At 41.2% G+C, this 15,157-nt stretch overlaps 1 protein-coding gene across 1 annotated transcript in view; it reads right to left on the bottom strand.

Moving 5' to 3' along the window:
• Nucleotides 1-14,752, bottom strand: part of pcbp2 (poly(rC) binding protein 2) — a 40,283-nt gene extending 25,531 nt beyond the window's left edge. The window contains exons 1-2 of the mRNA XM_060931706.1: nucleotides 14,594-14,752; nucleotides 1,272-1,424 (exon numbers count right to left, since the gene is read on the bottom strand). Coding sequence (XP_060787689.1) covers nucleotides 1,272-1,364 — 93 coding nt within the window. The 5' untranslated portion in view covers nucleotides 1,365-1,424; nucleotides 14,594-14,752. The remainder of the gene's footprint in view (nucleotides 1-1,271; nucleotides 1,425-14,593) is intronic.
• Nucleotides 14,753-15,157: the final 405 nt, after the last annotated feature.

Below are 15,157 nucleotides of genomic sequence, written 5' to 3'. Positions count from 1 at the left end.
CTGCTCTGCTGAGAGGATGATTGGCTGCAACCTGCTGTCTCTTCAGGACCTGTACGAGTCCAGGACCCTGAGGAGAGCAGAAAGGATTGTGGCTGACCCCTCTCACCCCAGACACAAACTTTTCAAACCACTCCCCTCTGGTAGGAGGTTGCGGTCCGTTACAAGCAAAACCTCACGGCATAAGGCCAGCTCCCCCCCGCAACAGGCCTCATCAATAAGGTCAGAGACCCCCACTGACTAACCTCACACTTCCAATCTGTGTGAATGTACTCTGGCTCTGAACTACAATTTTGCACATTTCAAGGCCATGTCATACATCTCCATTCTGTGAACCTTCACTGCACGTTCCAGCTCACACTGTACAGCTGGTTATTGACTTGGCCCACTACACATTCTCTTCCTGTCATGCACTCTTTCTGAAAGTCTCTTCATCACTCATGTGACCCATTTTTGCACATTCGACATACTGTACAGCTTGAACAACTCATGCACATGTCCACTTTTCAAATTTGCATATTTCAGATTCTCATATCTCTAGCCGCTTTATCCTGTTCTACAGGGTCGCAGGCAAGCTGGAGCCTATCCCAGCTGACTACGGGCGAAAGGCGGGGTACACCCTGGACAAGTCGCCAGGTCATCACAGGGCTATTTCAGATTCTTTCATTTCTTATTCTATGTATATAGCTACTTTCTGTCTTTGCCAAATTTTTCTCTCTTAACTGTTCAAGCATCAATCACCAAAGCAGTTTCCTTGTACACGAGAACGTACTTGGCAATAAACTTGATTCAGATTGTGATTTTCTGTCTTTTTTTTTTTTTAGATTTAGGGATGATTTTCCATTTCAGAAAACTGCCAATTTCATTGGCGTTCTGAAATGCACAAAACCAAAACTTGAGCAATTTTTTCCTTCAATTCCTACATTATAGGCTTTCAGGTTCAAATTAGGAGAGTGAGAGAAGTTGAAGAAATGTTTGGTATCACCTCTGCTGAAAGACATCAATGAAGGAGACATCATGATGAAATGTCACCATAAATTCACAAAAGTACTCAAATCACAGAAATATCAATTAACTGATAACGGATTAAGAAAAACAGACGAGAGACCACTTCAGCAGGATTCACCCAAACCAAGCCTCAACATCACCATTGTGAGTCGCTTTGTATTTTCCAGGGTGAGGTGTTCAGCTTGATTTCAAACTATATCCCAAATTACACCAAATAAAGTCTCCCCCCCCCCCCCCCCCCCAGAGTTTATCTTCTTCAAACTAACCTTTCCAATAATGCTGCCAACCTCTTTACCATGCATAAGCAGCCTGATGGTGAGAGTGACATTGAGTCCACCTTCAATCACGCTGGAGTCCATCCCTGTGCTTTGGAGATATACCTGGTTCCACTGTATGCTCTTTGGTCACCACTGTTGAACCTGTAACCAAACAAAAATCACACAATTTTCAGGATTTGTGCAAGCTTAAAAAGGGAATTTCTCTGAGGCAAAAGGAGCTGCACAATTATTTATATGTCACACAAGAGAAGTTCAGCGTGACCAAGAAGCAGTCTTACTTTTATTCTGAGATTTATACGTTTGGAGGAATACGGGCTTACATACACACAACGAGAATTGAGACCGTTTCCTATTCTACATTTTAGCATGAAGGACCCTACGAGTTTGTTTGCCTGCTAATGATTTCCAATTGTAAAGAAGCTGACAAACTGCTGCAGGAGTAATCGGCTTGAGTAAATTCGACACACATTACCTGGACTCTGCATGAATAGCAGAGCACATGATGCTATCCAAAATTTAACAAAAAGGACCGTGCACTGCAATTCCCCAACCCTTAAGAAACACTAACATTCTGAATAGACATGCCAGACTATTTTTCCAGGCAGCACGGTGGTGTAGTGGTTAGCACTGTCGCTTCACACCCAGAACCGTCTTGCTTCGAGCCCAGCGGCCGACAGGGCCCTTTCTGTGTGGAGTTTATATGTTCTCCCTGTGTCTGCGTAGGTTTCCTCCGGGTGCTCCTGTTTCCCCCACAGTCCAAAGACGTGCAGGTATTAGCAGCTCTAAATTGACCGTAGGTGTGAATGGTCGTCTATGTGTCAGCCCTGCAATGACCTGGCAACTTGTCCAGGGTGTACCCTGCCTTTTGCCCGTAGTCAGCTGGGATAGGAAATGACACATGACCCCACACCAGTCAGTTAGTTTCTAGATCTATAGGCATTCCCAACCCTTGTGCAACAACCATGATATCTTGAGGTAACGTTTATATTTTTTATAAACAGACTCCATGGTTTGGAAGCCTGCCCGTCTCAAGCACTTGAGAAGGAGAGCTGAAGTTACAGTTCAGCAAACATAGGTCTGGTAACATAATGAGCTAGTCCTAGCCACTGTTATTTCTAATATCCGCCAGAACTATTGGTCACATACATATAGCCCAAATTACATATACTCAGAAATGACTCTTGAAATTACCATTTTAACCAATGCCAGAACAAGAGATGAAATTGGATTACTGGCCAAAACGTCAACCACATATTTAAGAAAAGTGTGCTCTGTAAGTGAGGGAGCAACGGTTGGTGAAAAGCTTACCGCAGTAATTTCTCAGAGTTGTCAGGAAATTCTAACATGCCAGCTCTGATATACGTTCACGCTAGAAAGTAATACAGCCAAAGCCATGGCTACAAATTTCCAGTAATGCTTAACATAAAGCTGCAAGCACCATAAGCATTTCCCTTCAACTGCTTCTCAGCTAGATAGCATTCAAACCAGCCTCAAAGCAGGCTTGTAGTACTCAAGTCCAACTCATGCCCTAATTTTAAGGACTTGTGACCCGACTTGAGCACTAATGACTCAGACTCGTGCATTAACTGTATCGGGACTCGTAAATTGGAGATGAAGACAGGTTTTTTTTCTTTATTTTTTGTAACATACCATAATTTGGCATAAGATATATTTATATCTACATTAAATTTTTGTACTAGTTTTGTGCAAGAGTGTCTCTCTGATGCATGGTTTGGCACATGCCTCAGATAGACTCTCAGGCACACGCCGGACAGCGCATGCACCAAGCAGACTCATGTGCTGTAAACGACTTGGACATGCACAGGATTAAGGCGTAATCAGTGCACCAATATAAAAATTGAACACACACTTTGTGAAGTCTTGAGTTGCGTTGCTGACACATTACCGAGCCTTATTTCCTTGTTTGGTTTCCTGATTTCCTGTTTCTCCTCTCTGATTCTGCCTAGTCTATGACAGCCTCTTTGTCCCTCGCTTGACCTATTGCCCATTTCACCATTTTATGATTTTGCCTGCCATTCTGGATTGTTTACCTGTCTTTACTTGTATTAATAAACACACTTTCTGCACTTACATCCGTCTCCCAACCATTTCTGACAATACTTTGCACTCCCTGACAAAGTGAATGCACATTCACCTGTTCATACATCATGTTCAGGAACAAACTAAAGTTAATGGCGCTAAAACAGCCACCATCAAATGGTGCAGTTGGAGTCTTGGACTCCGACTTGACTCGAATTTTTTTTTTTTAAAATGACTTGGACTTGAACACTGGGGACTCGAAACTGGACATGAAGTTTAGTGACTCGACGCCAACACTGCCTCAAAGACACATTGAGCCTTGAGAAAAGTGTGTAAACTTAGTCAACAGACCTGTACAGGTAGCACACTGACTGATCATAAAGAAGCCTATATGACAGAAATTTAGCAGTTGCTCATCTGTACACTCATACAATGTACCCAAAGCAGCCTGGGGAGCAGGTGGGGGTGGGTGGTGGTGGGGGGGTTAGGTGCCATGCGAGGCACTTCAGCCATTCCTGCTGGTCCAGGGAACTGAACCGGCGACCTTTTGGTCCCAAAGCTGCTTGTCTAACCTTTATGCCATGGCTTTCTCCATCAACAAGGTCTAGTGTGTTAGCTAGCACACTAGCATTAGTAGCAATCATTATCTAGCTTTCTACTATTCACTGACCTAGCAGACAGAGGAGAGAGATACAAAGTGACTGCATTTGCCAATCACTAGTAGCTCTGCAGGAACACAAAGCACAAATTAACCTATGTTAGCAAAAGTACTGTTGTGGTGTTAGAAACTGCATAACATCAAGTGTACCAAATTTGTATTAAAACAAAAACCACACACACACACACCCACCCTAGCCTCTCCTTTCTTTTCTGCCTGCTAGGACACAAAATGCTGTTCAGCAAGCAAGCAATTGGTAAAAATATTTCCCCTACCAAAAACAGCAAAAACTCATCCTGTAGCTTCAACTGCTCAAGACGTTCAGATAATAATCTGAAGCAGAAGGCACATTACTGAAAACAGGGTCCAGCAAAATATGAGGACATCATTGAAAACGTACATACAGTTGTCAACACTTAACAAGAAAATTCTAACGGTTTCACATACACGTTTAATACGTCATTACAACCAGGATATTAAGAAATTGAGAGAAGGGCATCTGATGGTCGAGTGAAGAACTGCTGGGGGGGGGGGGGTCCGGGGCCATGCTCCTCTGGGAAAATTTGAAACACTGAAACAAATTTGGGGCCCTCTGGTGCAATCTTGGCATGAAAAAGCAGTTGGGGGAAGCTCTTAAAATAAGGTGTTTTAGGCAGCGAATTTCTGAAGAAGGAATCGGTTGTCAACTCAAATCTTTTCAAGAAAATTGTCATTTTATTGCACATATAGCCTTTGTGCCCAGTTTTGCAATGCTCAGTCCTGATTAGCATGGTGTGGTAAATGGCTGTCCCAACCACAGAAACTAACTTTTACATGTACATGTGTGTGTAAACATTTCACACACGCCTCAGATGAGGTTGCATGAAAAGTTCTGCGGCTTCCTCAAATAGGAAGTCCTCAATGGCCATCTTGGTGTAGCTTAGACAAACAAGATGGTCCAAAGTACAGAAGCCAAGTTGGTTGCGGAGGCCAAACTTTATTCTGTTGCTACAGCTGAGCCTAGCTGTAGTACGAAATTCAAAACTCCACCACTGATGGGCCTCGCCCCACCAAAATTTACAGGCACCTCCCTCTCCCTGAGTGGCACACTAAAGACAATAAAACTCAGTATTTCACTGTTTTTATTGCACGATGCAGTTGAACGTGTTTTAGGGTTGACAGTATCTGATTAATCCAGTCGGCTGATTAGTGTATGTAATGCTTACTAATGATATTAGTTTTAAAAATGACCAAATTGAATTAAAGCAGGTGAAAAAATAATTTATCATCAAGCACAAAACTATCAATAAATAGGCCAAAAGAAACATCATGAGTGCTTTTTAAAGAGAGGCACTCTACATCAGTTACACCGCATGTCCTTGCTTATTAAAATAACTTTGCCTTTTTGGCAGAGACACAAATACCATGAACATGTACCCAGGGACATAGAACAGCTGATCAAGTCAAAAACCTAGAGCTACAAAGTTCAGTCAGGGTTTTTTTTTTTTTTTGGGGGGGGGGGGGGGGGGGGGGGGGGCACCTTCATTGGCCTGAATAACAATTATCCCAAAACAGAGAACCGATTCATGTCACAAAGCACAACTTTGAAGTAAACCGTCTTGTGGTACGCAAGAACCCATGGAACAGCTGAAGCTGCCAACCGCCTTTACTCAAAGGCACTTCAGTAGGCAAGTTCACACTAAATCTCATCTTTATATGATTTCAGCAGTTGTGTTATGTTTGTTTAAACAGCTTCCTCCTCTCTCTCAAATTAGATAAAGACTAACTGGATTTCAAGATCAACATTCCCCTTAAAAAAAAAAAAAAAAAACCACACAATTTTGCTGCATATACACAAACATCCAGAGACAGGAAAAATACATTTCTGGATCAAAACTAGGCTACACAAATGTGATTAAAATTGCAATTTCTGAATGCAACTTGAACAGTGACTGTGGCAATTCCACAGCGAGTCCATAGAAGAAAAAAAAAAAAAAGGGGGGAGAAACAGGCTTTAAAGATGTTTAAATTACTCAAATGGACACTCTTGAGAAGGAACAAGTCAGTGCTTAAAGGGGAACTGAAGTCATTTTTAAACCTGCTTTATTTCTTAACGTTATTCAATTACATTTTCAGTTTTATTAACCTTATATCGTGACTCGTATTGACATTATATTACACTTATCGGCCTTTTTGGTTTTTAGCCATGTTGAATGTAGTTCATATGGTCCACAGCAGGCGCCGCTTACCTGCGTGATCTTCAGCGCCACCATTTTGAAATCTTTACACAGCGGCTAGATCGCCATATCATTCCAATTTAGATTAATTTCAAGATTTGCCAGCTTCATCAGTGATGGAGATTATTCCATACAACTTCGAACCAACGTGGAGTAGAGAGGAGTTGGAAAGACGACAGGATAAGGACTAGTCCGTTGCGGACTAATCTGCTGCGCTGGCATGTACGCCATTACTGTCGCACAATTAAAATGTGCCAGATCAGGCGGCTGGTGGGTTTTCAAAATACATACGTATTATACTGAGCGCATTTCCCACATAATCCTCACTAAGGTTTCGGACAGCACTACAAAATGGCGTCCCCACTGTATAGTGCCCTATATAGCGAGCGGCCTAGTGGTTAGCGTGTCTGCCTCTCGACCAGGAGATTGCAAGTTCTATTCACGGTCGGGTCATACCAAAAAGATGGTGCCTACTGCCATCTGACAAGGCAAGCTGCAATACAGATGCGAGTGGGGAGTCAAACTCTCATGATTACCAGAGGACTAGCCCCACACTGTAACCCTAGCCATGTAATATAGGCGAGAGGCCGAGGGCTATGAAACAGATCAGTGCCGCCAAACACGCCATGAATGGTGTTGGAAGGATTTAAAAAAATAATATATTTTTTATATATATATATATATATATATATATATATATATATATATATATATATATATATATATAGTGTGAGTAGGGAGCGATTTCGGACACAGGGATAACCTCTGGCTTGATTACATCTGCATTCAAAGGAGGGCACGCACGTCTTGAGACAACGTTGCCGGATGCTGGTCACTTTGATTTTCACTGTACGTTTTACTTCCGTCCTACGAAGCCTTGCACAGGTCTCAGCGAATCTCATTTACAGCCATTGCTTTGACATATGGACTGATGTATTACATAGCATATCTCAAACACTCATAACTTGCTATAGCAGTGACAAAATAGCTGTCAGAAATGCATTCCTACAGCTTATAAAATTAAATATAATTTTGATAAAAATTTGCCTTCAGGTCCCCTTTAATATTATATACAGAATGTTAAATTCCCAACTACTAAATCAAAATGCATCAAATGAATGAACGCAGTAATTTATGGCTGCATACACCATCCCACTCAAAACAAGTGTCTTACAAGTTACTAAGTACATTATCATAATAAATTAATAAGTCAGTCATTGGTACTGACAGCTTCCATAGTCGTAATGCTGCAGACAAAGCTGGGACATGAATGGTGTGTCCAAAAACCCTGACCTGCCTACACACACACACACTTTATATATTATTTGTACTAACTCCATTTGCCTCTCTTTAGCTTTCAGTAGTCTGTAAAGAGATGGCTCTGATTTCTTGTTAAATGTATTTGCACATTCACAGAACAGCCCCATTCCATTTTAGATCCGTTAGTGTTTGTGGTAACAGAGCTGGGTTACTCCCACCTACAGTAAAGTCACGCGTATTTATGCCATTTCCGTTATTGTGCCTTCTGTTGTCTAAACAACCCAATTACAGCTAGGGAAAAACTAAAATTACACAGCCTGACAATGCAATTCATTTTCCATTTCATCAATTCAAATCAAATTTATTGTCGCACAACATATTGTTACAGGCCTATAAAAGGACTGCAGTAAGTGTTTATTTGCTGCATGAAGCACACCTATGACAAAAGACTTTAACCAGCACCTGAAACTAACAATAACAATTTGGAAGCAGTTTAAAATGAAGTTGGAAGTCTTTTAAATTTAGATGGGGGCGATTAATTTAAATAACTGCTACAGCCCATGTTCAATACACTTGCGATATTTGTATATGCAGACTCATTGTAGGCTACCTGTTGACTTGCCCAAGTCATTTTCCCTTGAAGGAATAGCCGACACCCCTAGAAGAGCTGCTCCATTACTTAACAGTCACGTGAAGTTTGCTAGATGACCCCTGGGAGGGGTAAGGAAATTAGTCAACAGAAATGTAGACCAAGTTAGTGAAATGTAGAAATACGGACTGGCCATTAACCATTCATCCATTTTCAGTAATCACTTTATCCTGATCAGTATTGCAACAAGTCCAGAGCCAACCCAGGAACATTGGGTGCGAGGTGGAAGCGTTCACCCAGATGGGATTCCAGTCTTTTGCAGCGCACCACATTCAAACCTCAGGCCAAATTAACATAGCAAATCTGCCTCCCTGCTTGTTTTGGGAAACTGACAGGAAAACAGAGAACCCAGAGGAAATCTACGCAAAGACAGGGACATGTGGAACTCTGCAGAGACAGTAACTTGAGCTCAGGATCAAACTCCAGACCCTGGAGCTGTGAGGCAGCAACGCTACCCACTGCACCAACATAACTCCCTGCCCATAAATAACCTGAAATCAAACTAAAGTGAAACAAGAGCAGACAAATGTTTAAGTAAATAACGGCTGTTAAAATTGAATTAAAAAAGGTCAATCTACATTATGCTTTTACTTCTCAAATGCATGGCATTAGAAGGCTGAGATACATGATTAGCTCACTCAAACTAGCCTAGTTCTGTTTTAAACGACAAGTCAACATACATAATGCTGACATACATTCATGAATTTGGTAGTGCATTTGTCCAACGTGACTTACAGGTGAGCCCAACAATGGAATATTATATTTGCTGTTAACTGTACATACACAAAATGGCTGCCACACATATCCTGTGGTCATCTGGTGCAATGCTTGCACACATCCTCAGAAATTAATGTGCGACGTCCACGTGGTACAATACCAGCATAAACAAGGGAAGTAACATGGTACCATGCGACAGTGTCCCCAAGTACATAAACTAACAGCACGCCTCAAATCGCATACTTGTATATAACTCGAGACTTCTGAGAGAACTTGCACAATTGGCAACTGTACTAACAATCAGGCTAAGCTGAAACAGGGGTGTTATAAGCATCAGCAAGTATATAGCAGGAATATAACCAATCAGCAATGAATTCAGTGAAGTTTTCACCATCTACAAAAAAAGGACAAACATGGCCGAAGAACCCAAACACTTCCAAAAACTGCGAGACCATTCCACATGGTTCACATGGCTATGGCAAGACTACGAGATGGATGCCATCAGCAAAAAAGGTTAAAGAGATGTTTCTGGAGCTTTTAATGTAAAGAAAATGCATGCATGTGCAAAATGAGCTCTGTTTCAGTCATTTACAAAGAGATACTTAGTCTCTTGCTTAAGGTTTTATTTGCAGCACTTGTAAAATTTTTACATGGCACTACTGCTTGCATTTCCTTTACTGATAAATGTACGTACCGTTTGTATTTATTACTCACCGAAGGTGAGGTGAATATTAGTGAATAATAACAGACAAAACAATGATTTAAATATATTTACACAAAAACAGCATGTAAAAGTAATGCGCACAGGCATGTGCCACTTATCTATGCCGAGTCACAAAATGCTTTGTTTTGAAATAGATAAATCACAATTCCACTTTACCTTTCAATAGTTTTAGACCAAACTTAGTAGCATCTTTAGTGCTTTTATTAAAGAAAACGCTGTTCCTAACGAGTAATTCTTCCTCACTTATGGCGACAAAGCGACTGGCAGCTAATTTACAGAGCCGCTCGAGGTGATTATCGAGAAATAGTCCGAATCTTTCGACCAAACAGCACGCACGATTTCCAAGAATCACCTCCATATTTATACTAAAAACTGACGCTCATTTTAAACGCCGGTAGCAACAAATTAAATGAAGTAGCTTATCTGGGTGTCTCCCATAACCCGGTACGGAAAGTAAGAACTGGAACAGGATGGTATATTACAATAACTTTACGTTTTCTAAATATTCAGGGGTTTCATACTTAACATCTTGCACTCACACGCATCACTGTCATGTATTGTTTGATTATCCAGTATTATATCCCGTCACATTGTATTCATGTTTTATTCACAATATTTTCAATCGAAATTGATCAAAAAGCCCAGAACTCCAATTACGGAATATACCTCATAGAAATCCCGTGTGATGGATAAATTTGTTGAGAAAACTGATATAGAACCATTCATGTAGAAAGGCTTTACTGTAGTTGTAAGTTACCAGAAGATTCAGATTATATTCCTTGCACATAAAATACAAAAGTGTGGTTTCACACTGATTGTGAAAACGTAGGTCATAAAACAGAAGCACAGATCAAAAAAAGAACTTGAAATGTATACATTGCCAGCCAAAGAAACAAAAAGGTAGATATAGAGGCAAGAAATTGTAAAACAGATGAATAAATAGCAAAGTTATATGTTTTGACAAAAAAAAAAAACTAAACAATGTTTTGTTTTTCTTCTAACTATCATACATGATGGGACGGGTTCATCTATAAAGGCAGGATGATTAATGCAAGTACCGATTAATAAAATGGTGGACGTGACAATGTCCCTGTGAAACTGGAACAAAAAAAGTAAGATTATACATTATGGAAATAAATGGCACAAAAATGGTATTGCAGGACGGAACACTTGTTATACATGGGACAGAACAGTATATTAAAAACCTGGAAGGCAAATATAAGAAAATGTGTGATGGTACTGTTCCGTCCCGTACCGGGTAATGGGACATGCGCTTCAGAGTTCTCCACTTTTCAAAAATAAAAGATGGTGGCAGGAGTTTGGGGCAGAGGCCTAGTAGGGGGTCAAGTCCCCCTGAAGCTGATGGACTTTGGGCTTTTTTGACAGTGAAACTGGCCAATAAATGGATAGGAAATGCTAAATCATTGTTAAAATCATTTTACAAAAACTTAACACATTCTTACTGTACATACCTTCATTGTCAATGTGAGACTCATTTGACATTTCAGTTGAGACTGATGCACATGCCTGAATTATATATTTTTTTTCTGTGTGAGAAAAATAAATGAACTTCCATGCATAAACAAAATACCCAATTACAATAAATGCATACATTTTTTACAATACACAATGTTAATTGGGTGAAATCACTCCAATCCATGCACGAGCTGGTGCGCGTGCCCAAGACCGGCACTACAAAGCCACCCTGGCCTCCGTAGTTCGGGTCCTTTGACCCAGGAACCTGGAAGTCCTGCAGTAAACAACCACAAGGAAGCAATGGGAAAATGCAGCTCTCACCTACACAAATCACAGATATGTAAAATAAAAGACCTGGACTTAACGCGTGTGCTGTTATATGATTACTGTAACTGTGTATGGTCAGAAAAGACGATAGATGAGCGTAACTGTTGCACAATAACGCTACAAACAGCCGCAAAGTTATTTAGCTGCTGGCTAGCTGCAGCTTCCAATGTTACTATGCGTCAGTATAGTGTAGTGTAATGTGGTGTGGTGTAGTGTAACACAGAGATAGACTTCAATCTGCAGAGCTCTGGGTCACATTGTATGCAGCCAGCCGGATGGTTTTCTATTGCAATCACGTAGCCACTTCAGGTAGCCCCGTATGCATTCGTTTAATGGTCTTCTGCATGTTAAATAGTTACAAAATTATAATAAAGCGAATATTTTACGATTCATTTGGTGTATACTGATGAAATTATGGTTGGTTTTTTTTTTCTGGCCAAGGGAAGGGCGGCGGGACAGAATTATAACGTGGCGGTGCACCACTTTAAAAGCACCTGTGGAGAACACTGTGCTTATCTGAGGTCATGTCTTCACATCCTCATTCCTCAATAAGTGAAGGCAGGAAGATGATCACATTATCCCTGAGCTTTCGAAATGACTGCACTCCATTATTTTCTTTAAAGTGCATATCCTGGACCAAGTTTGTGGGTTTTTTTAATATGAAAGAATGTCCCTTTACACACTCATCCAGAAGGGTAATTTTGCACAAGGCCATCTGTCTACAGCAGAAAAAAAATAAAATAAAACGCGTCTGGAACTAGATAGAACTCAACACCAACGGCGTCGATGGGGATGCCTCTGCCTGGTAGACTACACCCCTTAAGTTGTGATTTGGGGATGGACATTTGACCTCACAGTAATCTTGACCTGGTGAAATTATTTGTATTAGCCTTAGAGATAGTGTTCACAAGGTTCTTGGACAGACATTTGACCTCACAGTGACCTTGACCTTTTGATCTCAAAATCTAATCATTTCATCTTTGTCCCAAAGTGCACAAATGGTGAAATTCCTTTCATTAGTCTTTGAGATATGGTGTTCACAAAGTTTGGGGATGGACATTTGACCTCACAGTAATCTTGACCTGTGACCTTTTAACCTCAAAATCTAATCAGTTCATGTTTGTCCCAAAGCACACAAATGGTGAAAGTTTGGTGAAATTCCTTTCATTAGCCTTTGAGATATCGTCTTCACAAGGTTTCGGGATGGATGCACACACGCAGACGGACAACCCGAAAACATAACGTCTCCTGCACCTTAAGGTGGTGGAGGCATAAAAATCCCAAGGGAGTCTGGAGCCAGATTCGTGACGTCACCTGTGGAAGCACCAGCAGGTTGCGTGAGCTTTGCACAGTTTCAGTACACAGCCTGTGTAGACCAAGCGCTCCCATTTCTCTCATATTGTCGGTCTTTTGGAAAACGATGAGTACTAATCCCATCAAGATTGGTGTTGCTTACACCGTCCTACGATACATCTGTTAACCATTTTAATAATTATGCGATAACGTTGAAGAAATCTGCAGAAAACCACCAGGTCGTTTTCTCATAAACAAACCAGTGCTGGAGGCGTTCCGCACGTGACGACACGAAAATCAATCAATGCTTCCTGGGAAATTCAAATGCCAAGTTCTCAGAGGCGGACCAATTCGCCTCAAATGGCTTGATTTCAACTGAATTTTTCTGGTATTGTTCAAGGAAAAAAAAAAACTGCAGAGTGTTAGATATTTGACTGAAGTTTAATATAAAATAAAAGAATTACATTGATCTTGCTCCTGAATTTACCCGTGATATGCACTTTAATGCCATCAAGGATGCTGCCTATTACCCATAAATCCCTCCCCCCCCCCCAAAAAAAAGCAGACTGAACTTCACAGAACAGTAATTTCATGCACAAATACAAGTTTTTGGGCTATACTGCTGAGATTTTTGAAAAGTTATCCAGAAATAATGTACTCTCATAACCCTGTGACTGAAACCAAATATGTTTATGATTTGTGAGGCACCTGTTAGCCAACTAGCTAGCTCTGGTTCACTTACACGGCGTGCTGACGTCACACATTACCGTAAATGCTCTCTTTAAAAAGGTACGCCCTTAGAAAATCTCATTAGTCGAAAGTCCTGCCTTATGAGACACCTGTCCATTACGGTAGCAACCTTCAGCCCCGAACGCAGCCTGTTTCCTACCTCAGGCGCGTGAGCTCCAATTTTAAAATCTGCTCTCTTGACTGCCCCTCCCCCCCTTTTGTCCTTATTCCCTTGCTCAGCAAGTAGCCACTTGTGACGTTCTTACTAGCTTCCGAATTGTGAGGGAAAGTCAGCGAGGGTATGTTATAATGATTATTGAAACAAGAAGTGCTTTAGATATAGTGTAGGTGAGAATTTCTTTTAACATGGAGTTTTAAAAAAAAAAAAGCCACACACAACGCAGGCCTTTGTGTTTGTGCCGGACGCGATATAAATAACCAAGCGCATGTAGATAGCTAGCTGATGGAGGTTGCTTCTTCACAAACGCACTTTGTCGCGATAAACCAGGCTCAGACAGATACCCGGATGTCCAGTTGCCTCTATTTATAAAACAAAAGAGATTGGTAAAAAAAAAAAAAAAAGTATACTATATATAAAATATATGAGATAGCTGTAGAATATGAAGTAACAGGAAAAGGCCAAAACGTGTAAACGATGTTGCCTCATTAGCGCGGCCATCTCGCGTGGCGCAAAATGGCAATAATACGTCATAACGTAAAGCCGTCCACAGGCAGAAATAATACTTCAACCAAACGCTGCTAGTTGTCTGCTAACCCTTTGTTCACAATGAGCTTGAATCGAAATATTGCAGTCGTAATTCGCACAGATTAATTTGGTAAAAGCCGACTTTTCCATCGACTATCATGATAGTAATTTGAGTGCGCTCAGCTAGCTGCTTAGCTGTCATAAGCGCATCTTAGCTTAGCAAACACATCGTTAGCTAGCTAGTAGTATCAAACTAGACTAGCCACATAAAGTCACCTAAAACCGAAGTACATTATAAAGTAATCGTCTCTAAACTTAAAGGAAAACGATAACCTAGAGAGAGAGAGAACCCACACGAGTGTTAGCCTGCTAGCAAGGTTAGCTCGCATCCGCAGAGGCCTAGTGAGCATACGCACTCTGCCTGATGATCTTCATTGGTCTTGCCGTAGTTCTACCAAAAAAAAAAAAACCACGACGATTTACGAAGAAATAAACACAAATGCATGTTCTCATACCTGTTCCAACCCTGGCGATGAGTTCAGGGGAGGGGTAGGGTTTATAGGGTAAAAAGGGGAAAGGTTCGGGAGGGAATTTAGAGAGGATTCGGGGAAGAGGGAAGACACACAATTGCGTGATCCGACTCCACTCTCCTGGTACAAAGACAACGAAACGCGCTCCAATCAACTTTCACCCCTGACCATGTATTTCGTCACGCGCCCCGCCCCTTTTTCTTGTTCTACTACGGTGAGTAGACCAGAGCGCAGGGGCATGGCGCCGCCAGCAGGCCACCAGCTCATAACTTACCCTCCATGCATTCCAGGTTACAACCAGAACGTCAAGGATGTACAGTAGTAGCTCATCTGGCCTGCCATCAAAACAACCATAACTCCCAAAACATCAAACATAACTGAAACGTGACAATGTGACAGAGGACCAACCTCCACGACAAATTGTTTACAACAGGAAAATCAACAAAGGACTACATTCTGTTTCCCAAGCAAAGATCTACCCCAAAACATCGATCAGAACTGAATTCGCATGATAAATGAAGAAGAAAGAAGAAACCTTTATTCGTCACA

Source organism: Neoarius graeffei, chromosome 10 (genome assembly GCF_027579695.1).
Source record: "Neoarius graeffei isolate fNeoGra1 chromosome 10, fNeoGra1.pri, whole genome shotgun sequence".
Lineage (NCBI taxonomy): Eukaryota > Metazoa > Chordata > Actinopteri > Siluriformes > Ariidae > Neoarius > Neoarius graeffei.
This window is presented reverse-complemented; position numbering and strand designations above follow the sequence as displayed.